General features: G+C 41.1%; 1 protein-coding gene across 3 annotated transcripts in view; it reads left to right on the plus strand.

The window, feature by feature from the left end:
• The window catches only part of LOC119487610 (chemokine-like protein TAFA-5), a 49,569-nt gene that overhangs the window by 393 nt on the left and 32,994 nt on the right, over positions 1-16,182 (plus strand). For all 3 annotated transcript variants that reach the window (XM_037768639.1, XM_037768640.1, XM_037768641.1), the window contains exon 1: positions 1-338. This exon is cut by the window's left edge. In XM_037768639.1, the coding sequence (XP_037624567.1) occupies positions 248-338 (91 nt within the window). In that variant the 5' untranslated portion in view covers positions 1-247. The remainder of the gene's footprint in view (positions 339-16,182) is intronic.

Below are 16,182 nucleotides of genomic sequence, written 5' to 3' on the forward strand. Positions count from 1 at the left end.
TCTGCTGCTGCTGGACGCCGCTGCGCACAAAATCTCACTGCTGCTTAAAAGATCTCCTCCAAACTGTGGATTTGTCACTTCAGGCTTCAGTGCGTGTTTTTTTCTATATCCCGGAGATGTCCCCTGTCTCTGGTCTCCGTCCTCCTCTGGGTCGGACCTGGATGGATGTGGTGCAGTGAGGACGTTAACGCACCAGCATCAGGACCAGGATCAGGATCATCTCAGTTTGGACTTTTTGGTCTCCCTCATGCAGCTCCTCCGGCTGGCCTGGGCTCTGACTGCAGCTGCGGTCTGCTTCCTGCTCCTCCTGATCCTCCACAACCACATCCTGAGAGAAGGTAGGACTCTGTACTCTGTAGTCCGGTCATTAACCTTCTCAAACCCAGATACATAAACATCAATTTATGTGAAACTTAAAGGGACTATTTGTATTTTCAGAAATGCTTCACTACAAGTAAAAGTCTTGCATTCAAAATATTACAGCAAAAGTCAAAGTATTAAGAGTCAGTAAAATGTTCCCTGTCAGTGTTTTACTATTATATCTTATGTTTGTGAAATTGTAACGAAATTTGATTCGTGCACAGAGACGCGAATTTCCCTTTTTTTTCGTAACGCTCAGCACGACTTTCAACAACGTATTTTTTGTGCGTTTTCCTACGAATGTCCAGCAACACTTGACGCCGAGTCAATTTCCGCTCCAGTCTTTTCAACATTAAAACTACTTATTTAGGTTTAGGAATAAATCGACTTGGTTAGGCTTAGGCAACAAACTACCTAATTAGGTTTAGGAAAAGATTGCAGTTTGGGTTAAAATGACCCCAGAAGTGCCGTAACTTAAAGGGACTGTTTGTAACTTTCAGAAATGCTTCTTAACAGCGACACCTGTGGCCGTTAAGTCAAGGAAAGTCAGCGTCGGGCTCGCGCTTGTGCTCGCGCTTGTGCTCGCTCTACATAGACATGAACAAGCATCGCTCAACACAGTGAGGCGACACACGTCAACTAAAACCACAATATCACTCTATATTTCACCTGCTTGGCAGTAATGTTAGCTGACCAGACGAAGGTCTCCATGAATCAATGCTGATCCTAGTGTTGGTTTTTCCTGCCTCAGCCCCGCTGCCTCAGCCTCTGGGGCTGAAGCAGCGGGGATCCGCAGCGAGTAACGTTATCGTGTCCGACCGCGGCCGGAGTGAACAGGGAGACACCGACACCCGGTAGGAGACGATAACGTTTCTTGCTGCGGAGCCCCGTCCCTTCACAAGACACGGGAAATCTCTGTTGGTCTGGAGGAGCTGCAGCCTTTATTTCTGCACAAACGTCCACTTTCAGTCCAATTTCCCATAATGCTAAATTTGACAAGACATAAAAGATGATAGATTTCATTGATTTTGACTTCAGCGTGTGTGTGTGTGTGTGTGTGTGTGCGTGTGTGTGTGTGTGTGTGTGTGTGTGTGTAAATGGACTTTCATTTATATAGTGCTTTTCTAGTCTTCCAACCACTCAAAGCGCTTTACACTACATGTCAGCATTCACCCATTCACACACACATTCATACACTGATGGCAGAGGCTGCTAAGGTACCAACTTTGCCTATCAGGATCTAATCTAAATACTCATTCACACTGATGGATATGCCTTCGGGAGCAATTTGGGGTTAAGCGTCTTGCTCAAGGACACATCGACATGTGACCCGGAGCAGCCGGGGATCGACCTACCGACCTTCCGATTGGTGGACGACCTGCTCTACCCTCTGAGCCACAGCCGCCCAGGTCAAACAGGTCAAAGGTTGTGTAAGGTCAAACTGAGTGTCCAAAAAGCCTCAACAGGTCACAGCAAAAGGTGTTAAAAGCCAGGTTACAACCAGGGTTAAAAATTACATGTGTGCGCGCACTCGTGCGTGATTTGATTTGCTGCACCTGTCGTCTCGTGCGTGTGCAGCTGCGGATGATGAGGTGATAAAAGGCGGGAGATGGAGAACATATGAAGCAGCAGCAGCCACAATAGCTGTAGTAGCGGGTTTGGGCCGGACCAGACCGAGCCGTGCAGTTTTCCAGAAAGATTAGAGACAGATGATGGAGAGAGGAAACACTGTGACTCTACCTCTCTCTACCTCACTCTCTCTCACCGTGCTGCACACACTCACACACTGCAAATGTATATATGTATATATATTTTTCAATATATCAATGAATTGTTTGTTCCCTAAAATGAAAGTAGTGAAAAAATAAATCTGTCAGTCTGCAAATATCAAAATTAAACAAAAGCAGCAAATCGTGGAGAATACCAGATAATAGAAACTTTGTGGGTGATTCATTTCCTGTTAATTAATCCATCAATCAACTAATTTTTTCAACTCTAAAGGAAAAACCAGTCTCGGTAACACTTCATAATACTGTACACACAGATATGAGTAGTGACAAACGACCTGATAATTAGTAAATGCCTGCTTTGTTTTATCCGCATCACCTGAACCTCCCTCGTCTACCAGCACACCTATTCCCACTTTCCCCATCAGCCCTGCAGCACTCGGCCTACAACGGCCCGCTCCTGTCCCACTCTTTGCCAGATTGTACTTCCTCCTTTGCTTCCCAGCCATCTGGTCGGCCTGTTTGACTTTTCCTGTTCACTCACCAGACTTTTTGCCCCTCAGCTTGAACCCTTCTGGATACATTTTCTTGTTGCCTGTCTGGCATTGATGGAACAAGCATCAGATCTTTTACTTAAAGGGAAAATTTGTACTTGAATTGTGGGTGGTGTGTGCAAATGAACGATGTTCGGCTTCCCTCCATGTTAAGGCAGCGCTCAGCAAACTGTTTGGAGATTTCAGCCGTATGCTCGCCGTAGTGTAAAGCATGTAGGCGCCGACAGGGACGTCATGGTGCGTTCAGGTGTGCTACTCAGTTGGTTGCAATATGCAACCTCACCGCCAGTTGCCGCCAAATCCTCATCGGGAGCAGGACGAGTTGGATGAATGGGTCAACAAAACATCAAACTTTAAATCCAGAGACGGCTGTTTGTTCCCCGTTTCCTACTGACAGTGAACATGTTTTTCTTTTAATCATGACCACGATCGTTTCATAACCTTAACCACATGTTTATTATTGTAACCATGACGACGAAGGTCCCCTAAGCTTAGCAGAGTTAACCCAAACCACTATATTTCCCTAAACCTAACCTAACCTAACCAAATCTTAACCATATTGTTGTCACATCGTACAACTGATTCAGTGATTGCCCTTCGAGAGTCTGAAGCAGAAACTCTGTGGGGTTTTTGTTCAACAGCTGCTTCTGCGTCTCCTCCTCGTGTGCAGATGTTTCAGATCATCAGTGCTGCTGCAGAAAGAAGAAAATCATAAAATCCAGCAGCTGCTCATTGAAATTCAACAATCAGAGCTCAAACAGAGTCAGCTGGGCAGGTTCAGGTTGCCTGTCATGCTGCAAAGACTCTTATTTTGAGGAGAGATCTGGTATCAGATCAGCATGTCGACTTTTCCTCTCTTTATTCAGCTGGATCATTGGTTCATCATACAGTATGTCTGTTAATGTTACACATACTAGCACGTTAATATCTGTACTGGGATATAAGTATATGTCTCTTTTAAGGCCCTGACCGTCGGACTGTTTGGGGCCATCGGTGAGCGTCTGTCGGCCTAGTTTTTCCGGTCTGTCCCGCACCGGCAGCTCTAGTCTACACCAAGTTTTTTCAGCTTATTCAGCATGTTGAATCGGCGGCGGAGCTCGTCGGTGAGAGAAATCACTCTGATTGGCTGTTCAGCTTAAACGAATCAGTGCACGTGAAGAGAAACGGAAGTGAGGAAAGCAAGCCAACGAGTAAAGTCAAGAGGAAAATCACAGAAGGCTCTTCTCATTTTTCATCTGATCATTCCAACACACAGAAATTTTCACAGCGACATGGCCGTCTGGAATGAAGCTAAGTGGTGAGTGAGAGTGATGTGAAAATGGTCGGCAAACTCTGTTTCCTGTACGTATCATAACAACGGCTTGTATATCCGCCGTCCTCGGTCTTCTGGTTTCCCTTCATGAATGATGAATACAGACTTCCGCCACCTGCTGGTGTGGAGAGATATTTCCTCTCACGCAGGCGCAGAACGTATGTGCTAACTAGCCGTCGGCTGTAGTCTTTGCGGTGTGTTCGGGTGCAACTTGTCAGCCAAAATAAAGGCAATGTGAGGCGACGCAACAGGTGGCCTTTGTCGCCGCTAGTTCTCTGATGTCGGGTTGATGTGTACCCAGCTTTAAAGAACATAAATAATTTGATTTCAGGAGGTGGTGTCTGCTGTCGTCTCTTCTTCATTGATCATCTCAGTGTGAAAAGCTTTAATGAGCACAAACCGCAGACTGGATTTAATTCCCTCACGCTCTCTGTTTACTGACTTTCTCTTTTCTTTTCTCTGCCTGCTCATAAAGCTCATTTAGATCCTGGAAAATAGCCTATTATGCAGCAGATACACTGTTGTGCCTGCGGTGTAGAAAAGCTTACCTAAGGAGCCTTCAGAGTCTAAATTAATTCTCAATGGTCCATTAAGTCGAGCGTATATTCATGGGAATTATGAACACACTGAATGAAAGAGAAGATCAGCAGCTGAGAAGGAAAAAACAAAACACAAACAGAAATTAACGGAGCAAAAAGCTGCAGAGGGTGTAATTGGATTTGAATAAATTCATCTGGAGGAGGACCGTCAGCAAGTGATTCAACAGTGAGCATGAAACTGAAGCTCGTTTTCAAATTTAAATCACACTCACAATCACACCGCCGACACACTGACAGACTTCAGAATAAGAGTCTCTGCAGAAACAAATCAGGGGAAACATTTAGGACTGAAATTCCGAGACTTAACATGATGTGATGAATACATTTGGGCTGTCAAAGTTAACAGGATAATAACGCTTCAACGAATAATTTTCATATGAAGCACGAAAGCTGAAGGAATCCGTTGGTGCCAACCATGTCATACTAGCTTGTTGCAAAGGAGGCTAAATAATGCTCCAAAATTTGGTGAGGAAAAACTGTCGTGGCCATTTTCCAATGGGTCCCTTGACCTCTGGCCTCAAGATATGTGAAGGAAAATGGGTTCTGCAGTTTGGAGCAAGTCATAGTCAAGTCAGCACACTGACACACTGACAGCTGTTGTTGCCTGTTGGGCTGCAGTTTGCCATGTTATGATTTGAGCATATTTTGTTAAGCTAAATGCAGTACCTGTGAGGGGTCTGGACAATATTTGTCATTGTTTTGTGTTAATTGATTTCCAATAATAAATATATACATACATTTGCATAAAGCAGCATATTTGGCCACTCCCATGTTGATAAGAGTATTAAATACTTGATAAATCTCCCTTTAAGATACATTTTGAGCAGATAAAAAAATACGGATTAATTTGACAGCCCTAATTGTGATTTTCCAGTTCATCAATATGGAACCACATTTAAATGCTTTGTACACTGTGTTTTTTTATGTACAGTAACTACTAAGATTCAAATAAATGTAATGGAGTAAAAAGTACAATAATTCCCTCTGAGTTGTAGTGGAGTAGAATTATAAAGTAGCCTAAAATAGAAATACTCAAGTATGTCAATATAGTAGTTAAGTACAGTACTTGAGTAAATGTACTTAGTTACTTTCCACATTGCACCACAATTCTCCCCTTTTCCGATTATGTAATAATAATAATATTAAATGTTGTAGCATGTCATGTTACCGGCCTGTTAAAAACGTATGTCCTCGCTCCTCTTCTCCTCCGAAGATCATCCTCGATAATGGCGGCCCTCGATTGATTTCCGGGTTGCGAGCTGGAGGTCGAGGAGGAAGCAGAATTAGCAGAATATAAAGCACCCACAGGCTGATCTTTGACCTTTCTGTATCGGTGTCACTTCCTGTCTTAAATCTACTCTCAGTCATCATGTTAAACATGCCTGACAGTAACGACCTTGACTCGTGTTAAAGTCCTCTGCGACGGTTTCTGTTTCCAAACAGCTTCAGATTCTTTGTGTTGGATTCGTGTCCTGCTGCAGAGACTCGTTCATCATGTACATCAGAGGATCAGCAAACAGCCGCCGCGACGCGTCAAAAACAATTTCAGCCTCATCATTATTCCTCGGTCTTCACTCTCAGGACAAACACGGTGACTCCAGTTTTCCCGCTCTGTGATTGTTGTCCTTATTTTCAATTTGCAGAGGATTAAAAAAGAAAAGATGACGGATAATAAAAGCTCATATCAACCAGATGTCAGTTTATCTTCCTTCCTCTCGTTCAGGAATAGATTACACGTCAACAGTGATCGAGAAAACAGTAGTCCGAGCAGAGAAAACAATGCGCTGTAATTTCATTATTCTGCTGTAATGTGAGCGAGCTGTGTGGAGACTTAATGTTTCATCTCAGCCGAATCACAGAGTCAAATAAATGTACAAGAGTTTTACTGCAGAGATCAATCCCTGCAGGCAGGAAGTCATCGCAGCAAGTTCACTGCTGTAAAAAAGACATAATGAAAATAATAAAGTTATACAAGATATAAAGAATTAAGTTAGACATTATCTGTGAGGTAGATTTTCTTTATGAAAGTAATAAAGATTTTACTGCAGTTGGAAAAACTGAAGTTTACGAAGCAGATCAGATGAGGTTTTCTTTTTTAGTTTTAGTCGATAAATGTGAGTTATTTTCCATTTTTTTAACACTAAATCTAACTGTTGGCAGGAGCCTGAAACATGTTTAGAAACATTTTCAGATTCAGAAAAAAAATTATTTGAAAAGTTAATTTGCAAAACAAACAGATAAAATCTATTCAACACGAGAGGCCTGTACTACGAAGCAGGATTTGGGGTTAGCGAGGTATCTTCAGGGTTAACCCTTCAGGGTTTTCAGTCCTACGCAGGTGGTTCACTTCTTACCGGGGTAGATCGTCATGGTAACTTATGCTGACCACCTAACCTGCTCCGGAGCAGGTTATGTTCCAGATAACAGATCAAATTGCATAAAAGCACCTACTATTGAACAATCAGTGCTCGGTGCGTGGATCGTATGATAAAATCAACATAGTTTAAACTGATAATTGCAGGAAGGACAGCTGGCTATATGGTGTGGGTGCTTACCGCTTTGAATTATGTTTTTATATTTATTTTTTGACTCGCTCCTGACTCCGTTTCACACCGCCGGAGTCGGAGACGCAGCTGGAAGAAGGTTGAAATAGTCAAACATGCCACAACTTCGTCAAAGGGCATAATCAAGTGTAATCCATTAATCCTTTACACTTCTAAAAGCTATTTATAATATCACTGCCCCATCTAGACGACTATATCTGACTTTTGAGTATTCCATTATGAATACGCATTCACATTGACTATTTTTTCTTTTGCCAGCTGTCCTTCCTGCATTTGGCAGCTTCAACAGTGTTACTTTTAGACTGGATTATGTGTTTAACTTCTTCTTATTTGTCTCATATTATAGTTCGCTCTTTCTTTGTAAAATGTGCTGCTTTGCTGACAGTAGATTTATCCATGTCTGTGATTGGTCAAACATCGCCCCGATCATGCGAATGAGCTTGTAGCCAGATTGAGAAACTCTGGGTTGATTTACCGAGTTGATAACGACTGTCGTAGGACCGCTCAGCGGGATCTCGTTTGTTAGGGTTAGTGAAGATAGATAACGAGAAGATAACCTGGGTATGTTGAACTCACTTTGTAGTACATGCCTCTGTTTTTTTGCAAATGAACGCTTCCTTTTCCATCATAAGGCGACGAAACTTTGAGAGTTTTCATATTTTACATTGGGAACTTTGACAAAATAGTCTTATCTTCAAGTCCACTTCACTAACTTTTTCTTTGAGCTTTCAACTGCATGGAGATGTATTTAATGTGGCTCACAGGTAAAAAAAAAAACAAGACACACACAGTCGACCATGTTGAATTAAAAATGAATGTGATGATTATGGCTGTACAAGAAAGTTTAAGTAAACATATGCAGATGTTGTCAAGATCCCAGGGTCTATAGTTTGTTTCCTGTTTTATTTCTATAGTCACTCTCCTCATGTGTTATGTCTTATTTTACTTCCTGCTTTTATCTTTTTCCCCGCCTGTTTTCTATCACACCTGTCATGCATTAGTCTCGTTTGCTCTGCCCTTGTGTTGCTGCCTACCACACCCTCGTTGTCTCAGTTGTTAGCCAATCCTTGAGTTTCCCTCCTCGTGCCACTGGCTGCCGACTCCAGCTGTGTCTCGTTCTTCTGATTGGTTCTCTGTGTATATATACCTGCGTGTTTCCCAGTGTTCCTTGTCAGTTGGTATCCCCGGTGTTTGTGGCTGTTGTCATCTCGGCTCCTCGTTTTCCAAGTCTGGTAATAAATTATTATTTTTCTTCAGTTCCTGCTGCTTCAACATTTGGGTCCACCTGCATGCATAACTGTGACAGATGTGCTTGTTTTTAAGCAGATACGAATGACATTTACTTTCAAGAAAAGTTTCAAGTAACAGTTTATGACACACATTCATGTCCTCACAGCCTTCAATACAGTCATTAACTTGTTTTTACTGCTGCTCAGTACATCCCATTACTTTTTATTATGCCACTTTATTTTTAAAGTGCTGCACGTCCTGTTCAGGGACTTTACTGTGCTGCTGCCGCTGCTTTTAAACTGGACATGAATACATAAACACAGTCAGGTGCAGACCAATGTGAGCGTCGCACAACTCAACATATTTAATAATAATAAATAACTAAATCCTCATTTGATAGATAGATACTCCAACGTTAATATACAATACTTCTTAACAATATACAATACTTATCAACATTAAACATACAATACTTAACAATTTACAATACTTAACAACATTAATATACAATACTTATCAACAGTATATAATGCTTATCAACATTATACAATACTTATCAACCGTATACAATACTTATCGACCGTATACAATACTTATCAACAATATACAATACTTATAAACCATATACAATACTTATCAACAATATACAATACTTATAAACCATAATTTGAAATAAGTGGGATCGTTTTACTGTACATATATTAATTGTTTATATCGTTTGTTCATTAGTTCACATTGTTTATTATCAGGATTATTTAGAAATACTGAAAAAATAAGTAAGTCTATTCCACAACAATGACCCGCTAGCTGTACATTATCCCTCTTATTACACGGCTACTTACTTAAGAAATCAATAATTTGACATTAAAACGGTCCTCGAGAGTCCAACATCAGTAGTTCGCCCATAGCAACTGTCTGTTATACATAGCAACGGTCTGTTATACGTAGCAACGGTCTGTTATACATAGCAACGGTCTGCTATACATAGCAATGGTCTGCTATAAATAAATAACAGACCGTAGAACGCAGTGATTGACCAATCAGAATCGAGATTTCAACAAAACTGTGTAATAAAATGTGATAGAAACTGATGCAGAAAGAAAAATGAAAGTCAGCCTGAGATCCTGTGAACTTTTTTTTGCGATTCCTGAGACAACAACCGGCTCAGCTCCACTGACTGATGAGCTGCTATTCTGGAGTCACAGCAGCTCCGTTTGGGACGTTACAGGGTCACAACATCCACTCCTGTCATGATAGAGGAGGCATATTTTATTTTTTATCAGGACGATAAATCAGATGACCTTCATCTGAAAAGCGTTATAACAGCTCTGAACAGAGAGGAGGAAAACCTGAGGCCGAAGCAGAGTTTCTGTGTGTGATACTGAAAACTCTAAATTTAGTTTGGTTTAGTTTGGTTAGTTAGACGCTAGAGGAAAATTCATGGTGTCATTAGCAGCAGGTATATCCACAGCATATTTCATATCAGTCTTTCAAAAACTACCAGTCCTGGAAAGTAACTAAGTACATTTACTGTACTTAAGTACAATTTTGAGTTACTTTTACTTAAGTATTTCCACTACATGTTCCTTTATACTTCTACTCCACTACATTTATTTAAACAGCTCCAGTTACTTTACAGATTGCATTTCTTCACACCTTTCCTGTCCAGTGAAAACCACATATCTCCAGATTTGGTGATTTAAATGTTTGTGATAAACTGAAAGATGAAGTGTTCATTTATTTTTTGTCCTACTTCATAAGCTAAAAAAATTATTAATACAAAATATAATGAACAATTTAATTTTAATGTATTATTATTATTATTAGGGCTGTCAATCGATTGAAATATTTAATTGTGATTAATAGCATGATTGTCCATAGTTAATTATGATTAATTGCAAATTAATCACAAATCTTTTTTCTGTTCAAAATGTACCTTAAAGGGAGATTTCTCAAGTATTTAATACTCTTATCAACATGGGAGTTTGCTTTATGCAAATGTATGTATATATTTATAATTGGAAATCAGTTAACAACACAAAACAATGACACATATTGTCCAGAAACCCTCACAGGTACTGCATTTAGCATAAAAAATATGCTCAAATCATAACATGGCAAACTGCAGCCCAACAGGCAACAACAGCTGTCAGTGTGTCAGTGTGCTGACTTGACTATGACTTGCCCCAAAGTGGGCATGTCTGTAAAGGGGAGACTCGTGGGTACTCATAGAACCCATTTTCATTCACATATCTTAAAGTCAGAGGTCAAGGGACCCCTTTGAAAATGGCCATGCCAGTTTTTCCTCTCCAAAATTTTGGATCGTTATTTAGCCTCCTACCTGACAAGCTAGTATGACATGGTTGGTACCAATGGATTCATTAGGTTTTCTTCACTCTAGCTTTTAAACAGAGCTTACTACAAAGAAAAACCTGCAAGTTTCATTAATGCGTTAAAAAAATTAGTGGCATTAAAACAAATTTGCGTTAACGCGTTATTATCACGTTAAGTTTGACAGCCCTATTTATATAGAGTAAGATACCCAGCAGTATCTTTAAGATTAGCTCCACCTTTACCATGACATTAAAGAGATGAACACATTAATACATCAATAATTATAGACCAAAAATATAATATACATAATTCTGAATTGGACCTTTCTGCAGAATGAGTACTTTTACTTTTGGTACTTCAAGTATATTTTGATGATAATACTTTTGTACTTTTGCTTAAGAATTTGAATGCAGGACTTGTGACAAAGTATTCCTACACTGTGGTATTACTACTCTTAGTGACGTAAGAGATTACTTCTTCCATCACTGGAAATTATGTCTGGTGCTCGTGGTATTTGAAGCAGTTATTTGGGAAAACATTGGTTCAGAATGACAGAACTCCTGCAGCCTCTTTCAATGAACTGAAGTCATCCATGTTTGAGCTGGTGCAGCTTTTCAGTTAAAAAGCTGCGCAGCATCGAGCCTCAGTCGTCAGATTCCCTTCAGTTGTTTCTTTTGTTTTTCTTATTAGCCTATTATCATTATATTTAATGCAGCAGTCTCTTCAATCATGTTTACAACAAACGTGCTCTTTCTCCCGGCGTCCTCTACTCAGACTGACGGAGACGAGACACAATAACATTTTCCTCCTGGTGTGCTGCAGCAGATGGAGAATTAAAAAAGACCAGTGATGAGCTGCAGCTAACGAGCAAACAGAGGCCCGCCACCGCTGTCTCTGCTGTCACTGTCTCTGGTTACCATGGGATACCTGTTAGCGAGCAGCGTTTCTTACATCATCTACATGCCGACTGAATCCCAATTACCGCAGAAAAGCTCCGGGGCTTCTCGGCCTCAGCAGCTCCGAGGGTTCAGAATCTTTGAAATAGAAAACTGAACTGTGATACTGATCCTTTTGATTTGAACTTTTATCTTTCTCTGACTTCAGACTAAAGGCCCAGTCACACCAGAATATTTTGTTCTAGATGTTTGGTGACGTAATGACAGTGGTGGAATGTCTCTCTTAGTGAGAGTAATAACATACTTGCAAACACTCCTGATTTTACCTGGAGATTCCCGTTTTTCATCGCCCTCTCCCAGTTTCCTGCCGGGGTCACAATTCTCCCGTATTTCTCCCGATTTATGGCAAATGTTTATACTTTTATTCCTTTCCGTTTTCTTAGCCTGTTTCTGGAACTGAACAGTGTGTATAATCCCTACTGTTTCCACCCGGACAACAATAGAGCCAACTGTCGTTTCCCGGCGAAAGAGAGCAGTCTATGCTCGCGACACAGCACAGTTTGAGCTCATGTTTAAACTGCACTCAAAGGTGGGCTTTGCTCGATGCAGTGAAAAGCCGTCGTAGCACAGCACTAGCCATTACAAATAACGGGTTTCAAAGCGCAGTGGTGGCGTTGTCGTGTTGTGTGTGAAAGGACCTTCAGTGAGTGAGAGACGGAGAGAGAAATGGAGAGAACTAAGAGATAGAAATACACAAAAGTAAATAAAAACGGATGAATATTAGTTTATACCAGAGATTCACACGTCAAGTTCACATCAGAGGGGCAAATTATTCAGTTTTCTTCCCCGGGAGTTAAAGGTAAAATCAAAAGTTTAACATAAAAATGCACTTGCAGTGTAGTTATTATTTTGTTATTTTCACTCTTATAAAGTCACCTCTTATCAATATACACTCACCGGCCACTTTCTTAGACACACCTGTTCAATTGCTTGTTAACACAAATAGCTGATCAGCCAATCACATGGCAGCAACTCAATGCATTTAGGCATCTAGACGTGGTGAAGACGACCTGCTGAAGTTCAAACCGAGCATTAGAATGGGGAAGAAGGGGGATTTAAGTGACTTTGAACGTGGCATGGTTGTTGGTGCCAGACGGGCTGGTCTGAGTATTTCAAAAACTGCTGATCTACTGGGATTTTCACGCACAACCATCTCTAGGGTTTACAGAGAATGGTCCGAAAAAGAGAAAATATCCAGTGAGCGGCAGTTGTGTGGACGAAAATGCCTTGTTGATGTCAGAGGTCAGAGGAGACTGGGCAGAGTGGTTTGAGATGATAGAAAGGCAACAGTAACTCAAATAACCACTCGTTACAACCAAGGTATGCAGAATACCATCTCTGAATGCACAACACGTCGAACCTTGAAGTAGATGGGCTACAGCAGCAGAAGACCACCGGTATTAGCAAGGTGTACCTAATAAAGTGGCCGGTGTGTACGTTCTTTATTAATAAGCGTATTTCCCAAAACGTGGGACGTCCAATGCCAGCATTTTTTCTTGGCGACTGGGCTTTTCCTCACCGTAGAGGTCATTCTCTCACTCCTCTGTGATTTTGTGTGTGTGTGTGTGTGTGTTAGCGTCCATCCTCTGACCTTTGACCTTTATGTCAGATATGATTACACTCACAGGAATGAAGGTTAAAGTGTCCTCTCCTATGTTGTGTCGCTGGCCGTCAAATATGAAGCTCCAACACTTTCCACTGTGACCTTCGACCCCTTTAAACATGAAAGTACATAAAGAGCTGACTTCACAGAGGTCTGACTGTCTGTATTCATGCCAAGAAGAGGAGGAGGAGGAGGAGTAGGAGGAGGAGGAGGAGGAAGAGGTGATAACCATCATCACAGCAGCTCTCAGACAGAGATGAGATAGTTTATTAGCTTCCATGTAGCCTCGAGGCCAGCGGGGGGGGAGAACACATCAGACAGAAAGCAGAAGTCGTGTTAATGCAGGCTGTCAGATGTAATTATGAGCTTCATTAAAACTGCAGAGTCTCAACACAGAGATGTGAACACTGTTAGTGTTTTTAGGAGCAGCGGTGCAGGAAGAAGTATTCAGAGCCGTCACTGAAGTGAAAGCATTAATACCACTCTGTGAAAATACTTCACTACAAGTAAAAGTCTTGCATTCAAAATATTACAGCAAAATGCATGAAAAGTCAAAGTATTAAGTGTCAGTAAAATGTTCCCTGTCAGTGTTTTACTATTTTGTGAAATTGTCACGAAATTGAATCTATTTGATTCGTGTACATAGATGCGAATTTCCCTTTTTTTTCGTAACGCTCAGCACGACTTTCAACAACGTATTTTTAGTGCGTTTTCCTACGAATGTCCAGCAACACTTGACGCCGAGTCAATTTCCGCTTCAGTCTTTTCAACATTAAAACTACTTATTTAGGTTTAGGAATAAATCACTAACATTCAACATCAACACATCTGGAGATACGTGGTTTTCACTGGACAGGAAGGGGATGAAACACTGTAATCTGAAGAGTGACTAAAGCTGTCAGACAAATGTAGTGGAGTAAAAAGTACAATATCTGGTAGTGTAGCAGTATGAAGTTGCATAAAATGGAAAGTACAAGTACCTCATATTTGCACTTAAGTAGTAGTCTACTTATTTACATTCCACTGCTTCAATCTGTTAAATCTGAACTTGATCTTATAAAACTACTTACTACTGGAGCTTACTGTCGTAATGCAGCAGTACGGCTAGTTTTATAGGACATTTGATGTTTTGATGTTTTGATGTAATTTTCCCGTAGAAGTGGAGGAGCCTGTGTGTTATGGTGAACAACATACTCGTCGACGCACAGACATTAATCCTCCCGAACGATAACTCACCTGACGGACAGCGGCGATGACTTCGAGCCGATAGAAACAACAGCACTGCGTCTTCATTCATGTTTCACAAAGACGCTGCTGACAGCGAAACGCTGCTCGCCACATCAAAACCTCTCAGCTCCTGAGTGCTGCTGCTGCTACATCATGTTTCAGGCTGACAGCTGAAGCTTTTTATCCCGACAGTCAGGACTTCAAACAGCTACCGCTGCAGAAATGACAGAATAGATTTTTTTAAAAATGTCTGAAGGACAGAGTGGCCTTTAAAACTGTAAAATAATGATTTATACTCTACAGAAAAACTGTGTCAAAACAGCCTTTTTACAGAGCTTTAGAGAGAGTTTTTATTCTTACATTTACCCTTTGCTAAATATCTTTTCTTCAGCAAAATTTGAATTAACTTGCAGTTTCTTAAAATAATTTTTTTGGGGAAGCCCAGTTTAAAGTGCATTACAGCAGTGCAGCACAGTGGTGGAGGAAGTATGCAGATCCTTTACTTAAGTAAGAGTTATAAAAAATACCCCCATTACAATTAAAGGTACTGCATTGAAAATGTTGTAATATGGTGCTATTGGGGCAAGTTGGCACCGTCATTTACGTCCACTAAAAGTGCATGTTTTTGCCATGACAGGCTCTGATTGTTATTATTAGTGTCTGACATTAAGGAAAGAGTCTTGCTCAACGAGAAGTCTCGTTCTGAAATCCGGCGAGGTGAGGTGTTGCCGGATGATAACGTTGGAAACGTGGAATACATCCATGGTGGAAACGTGAGTGTTTGTTGTGTTGGAGTACAGAAAGCGTAGCTTAGTGTTATCGAAAAGATTTTCAATATCATGGCTGAATATTTAGATGATTTCCACAATATCGATGAGGTCTTTGAATTGTATTTATTTGCGCCAGAGAATACGTATATTCAGATTTCACAACCAGACTTCTCCTTGAGTGCGACGTGGACACAATAACAAACAAACCGGATCAAGAGAAAGGTGAGAAAAAGGTTTAATTTCTCTGTAGGGTCCTTTACATGATGATGTCAGACACTTATAATAACAATCTGAGCCTGTCAGTGGCAAAAAAAAAGCCATTTTAGTGGACTATCAACGCCATCAGCTGTCTCCAGTGATCATGTGACCCTCACCTTGCAGGTCGTAGTGGTCCATCGGGAGTCTCTTGTGTCTCTGTTGAAAGACTAAATGAGCTGTTCTTGTCGATGTTGTTGTTGTTTTCTTGCTCTGACCCCGCTGCCCTCCGTCTTTCTGAAGAACTGCTCCCTCTGTTCTCCTGACTCTGGGGTCCTGGTCCTTTCTGAAGGGGGGGCGGACGGTCCATGGCTCTATTGATGACAGTTCATCAGCATGCAGGGGGGGCTTCTGCCGTCACCACGGCGACCAAATACAGCTTCTGTCCCCTGTGATTCACCCAACATTCATCCCTCCATCATCGAGCCTCTGCCTCAGCTGAGCTATGTGGAGGTTTTTATTATCGATACCTCCAGACTTCACAGATTCCTTCTATTAATTAATTACATGTTTTAGTTGACAAAAATGTCAGAAACAAAGCCAGATGTTTAACTTTAGTTCTCAGAGTGTAGAGTAATTCTTCAAAATGTTTATAAGCCACCCTAGCAGCATGGTTTTATGGATGGCAATAGCTGTCTTGTGGTCGGTCTATGATTTGACATACAGACATTCGTGGCCCCAGGGGGATAAT

This window comes from Sebastes umbrosus, chromosome 4, assembly GCF_015220745.1.
Source record: "Sebastes umbrosus isolate fSebUmb1 chromosome 4, fSebUmb1.pri, whole genome shotgun sequence".
Taxonomy (NCBI): domain Eukaryota; kingdom Metazoa; phylum Chordata; class Actinopteri; order Perciformes; family Sebastidae; genus Sebastes; species Sebastes umbrosus.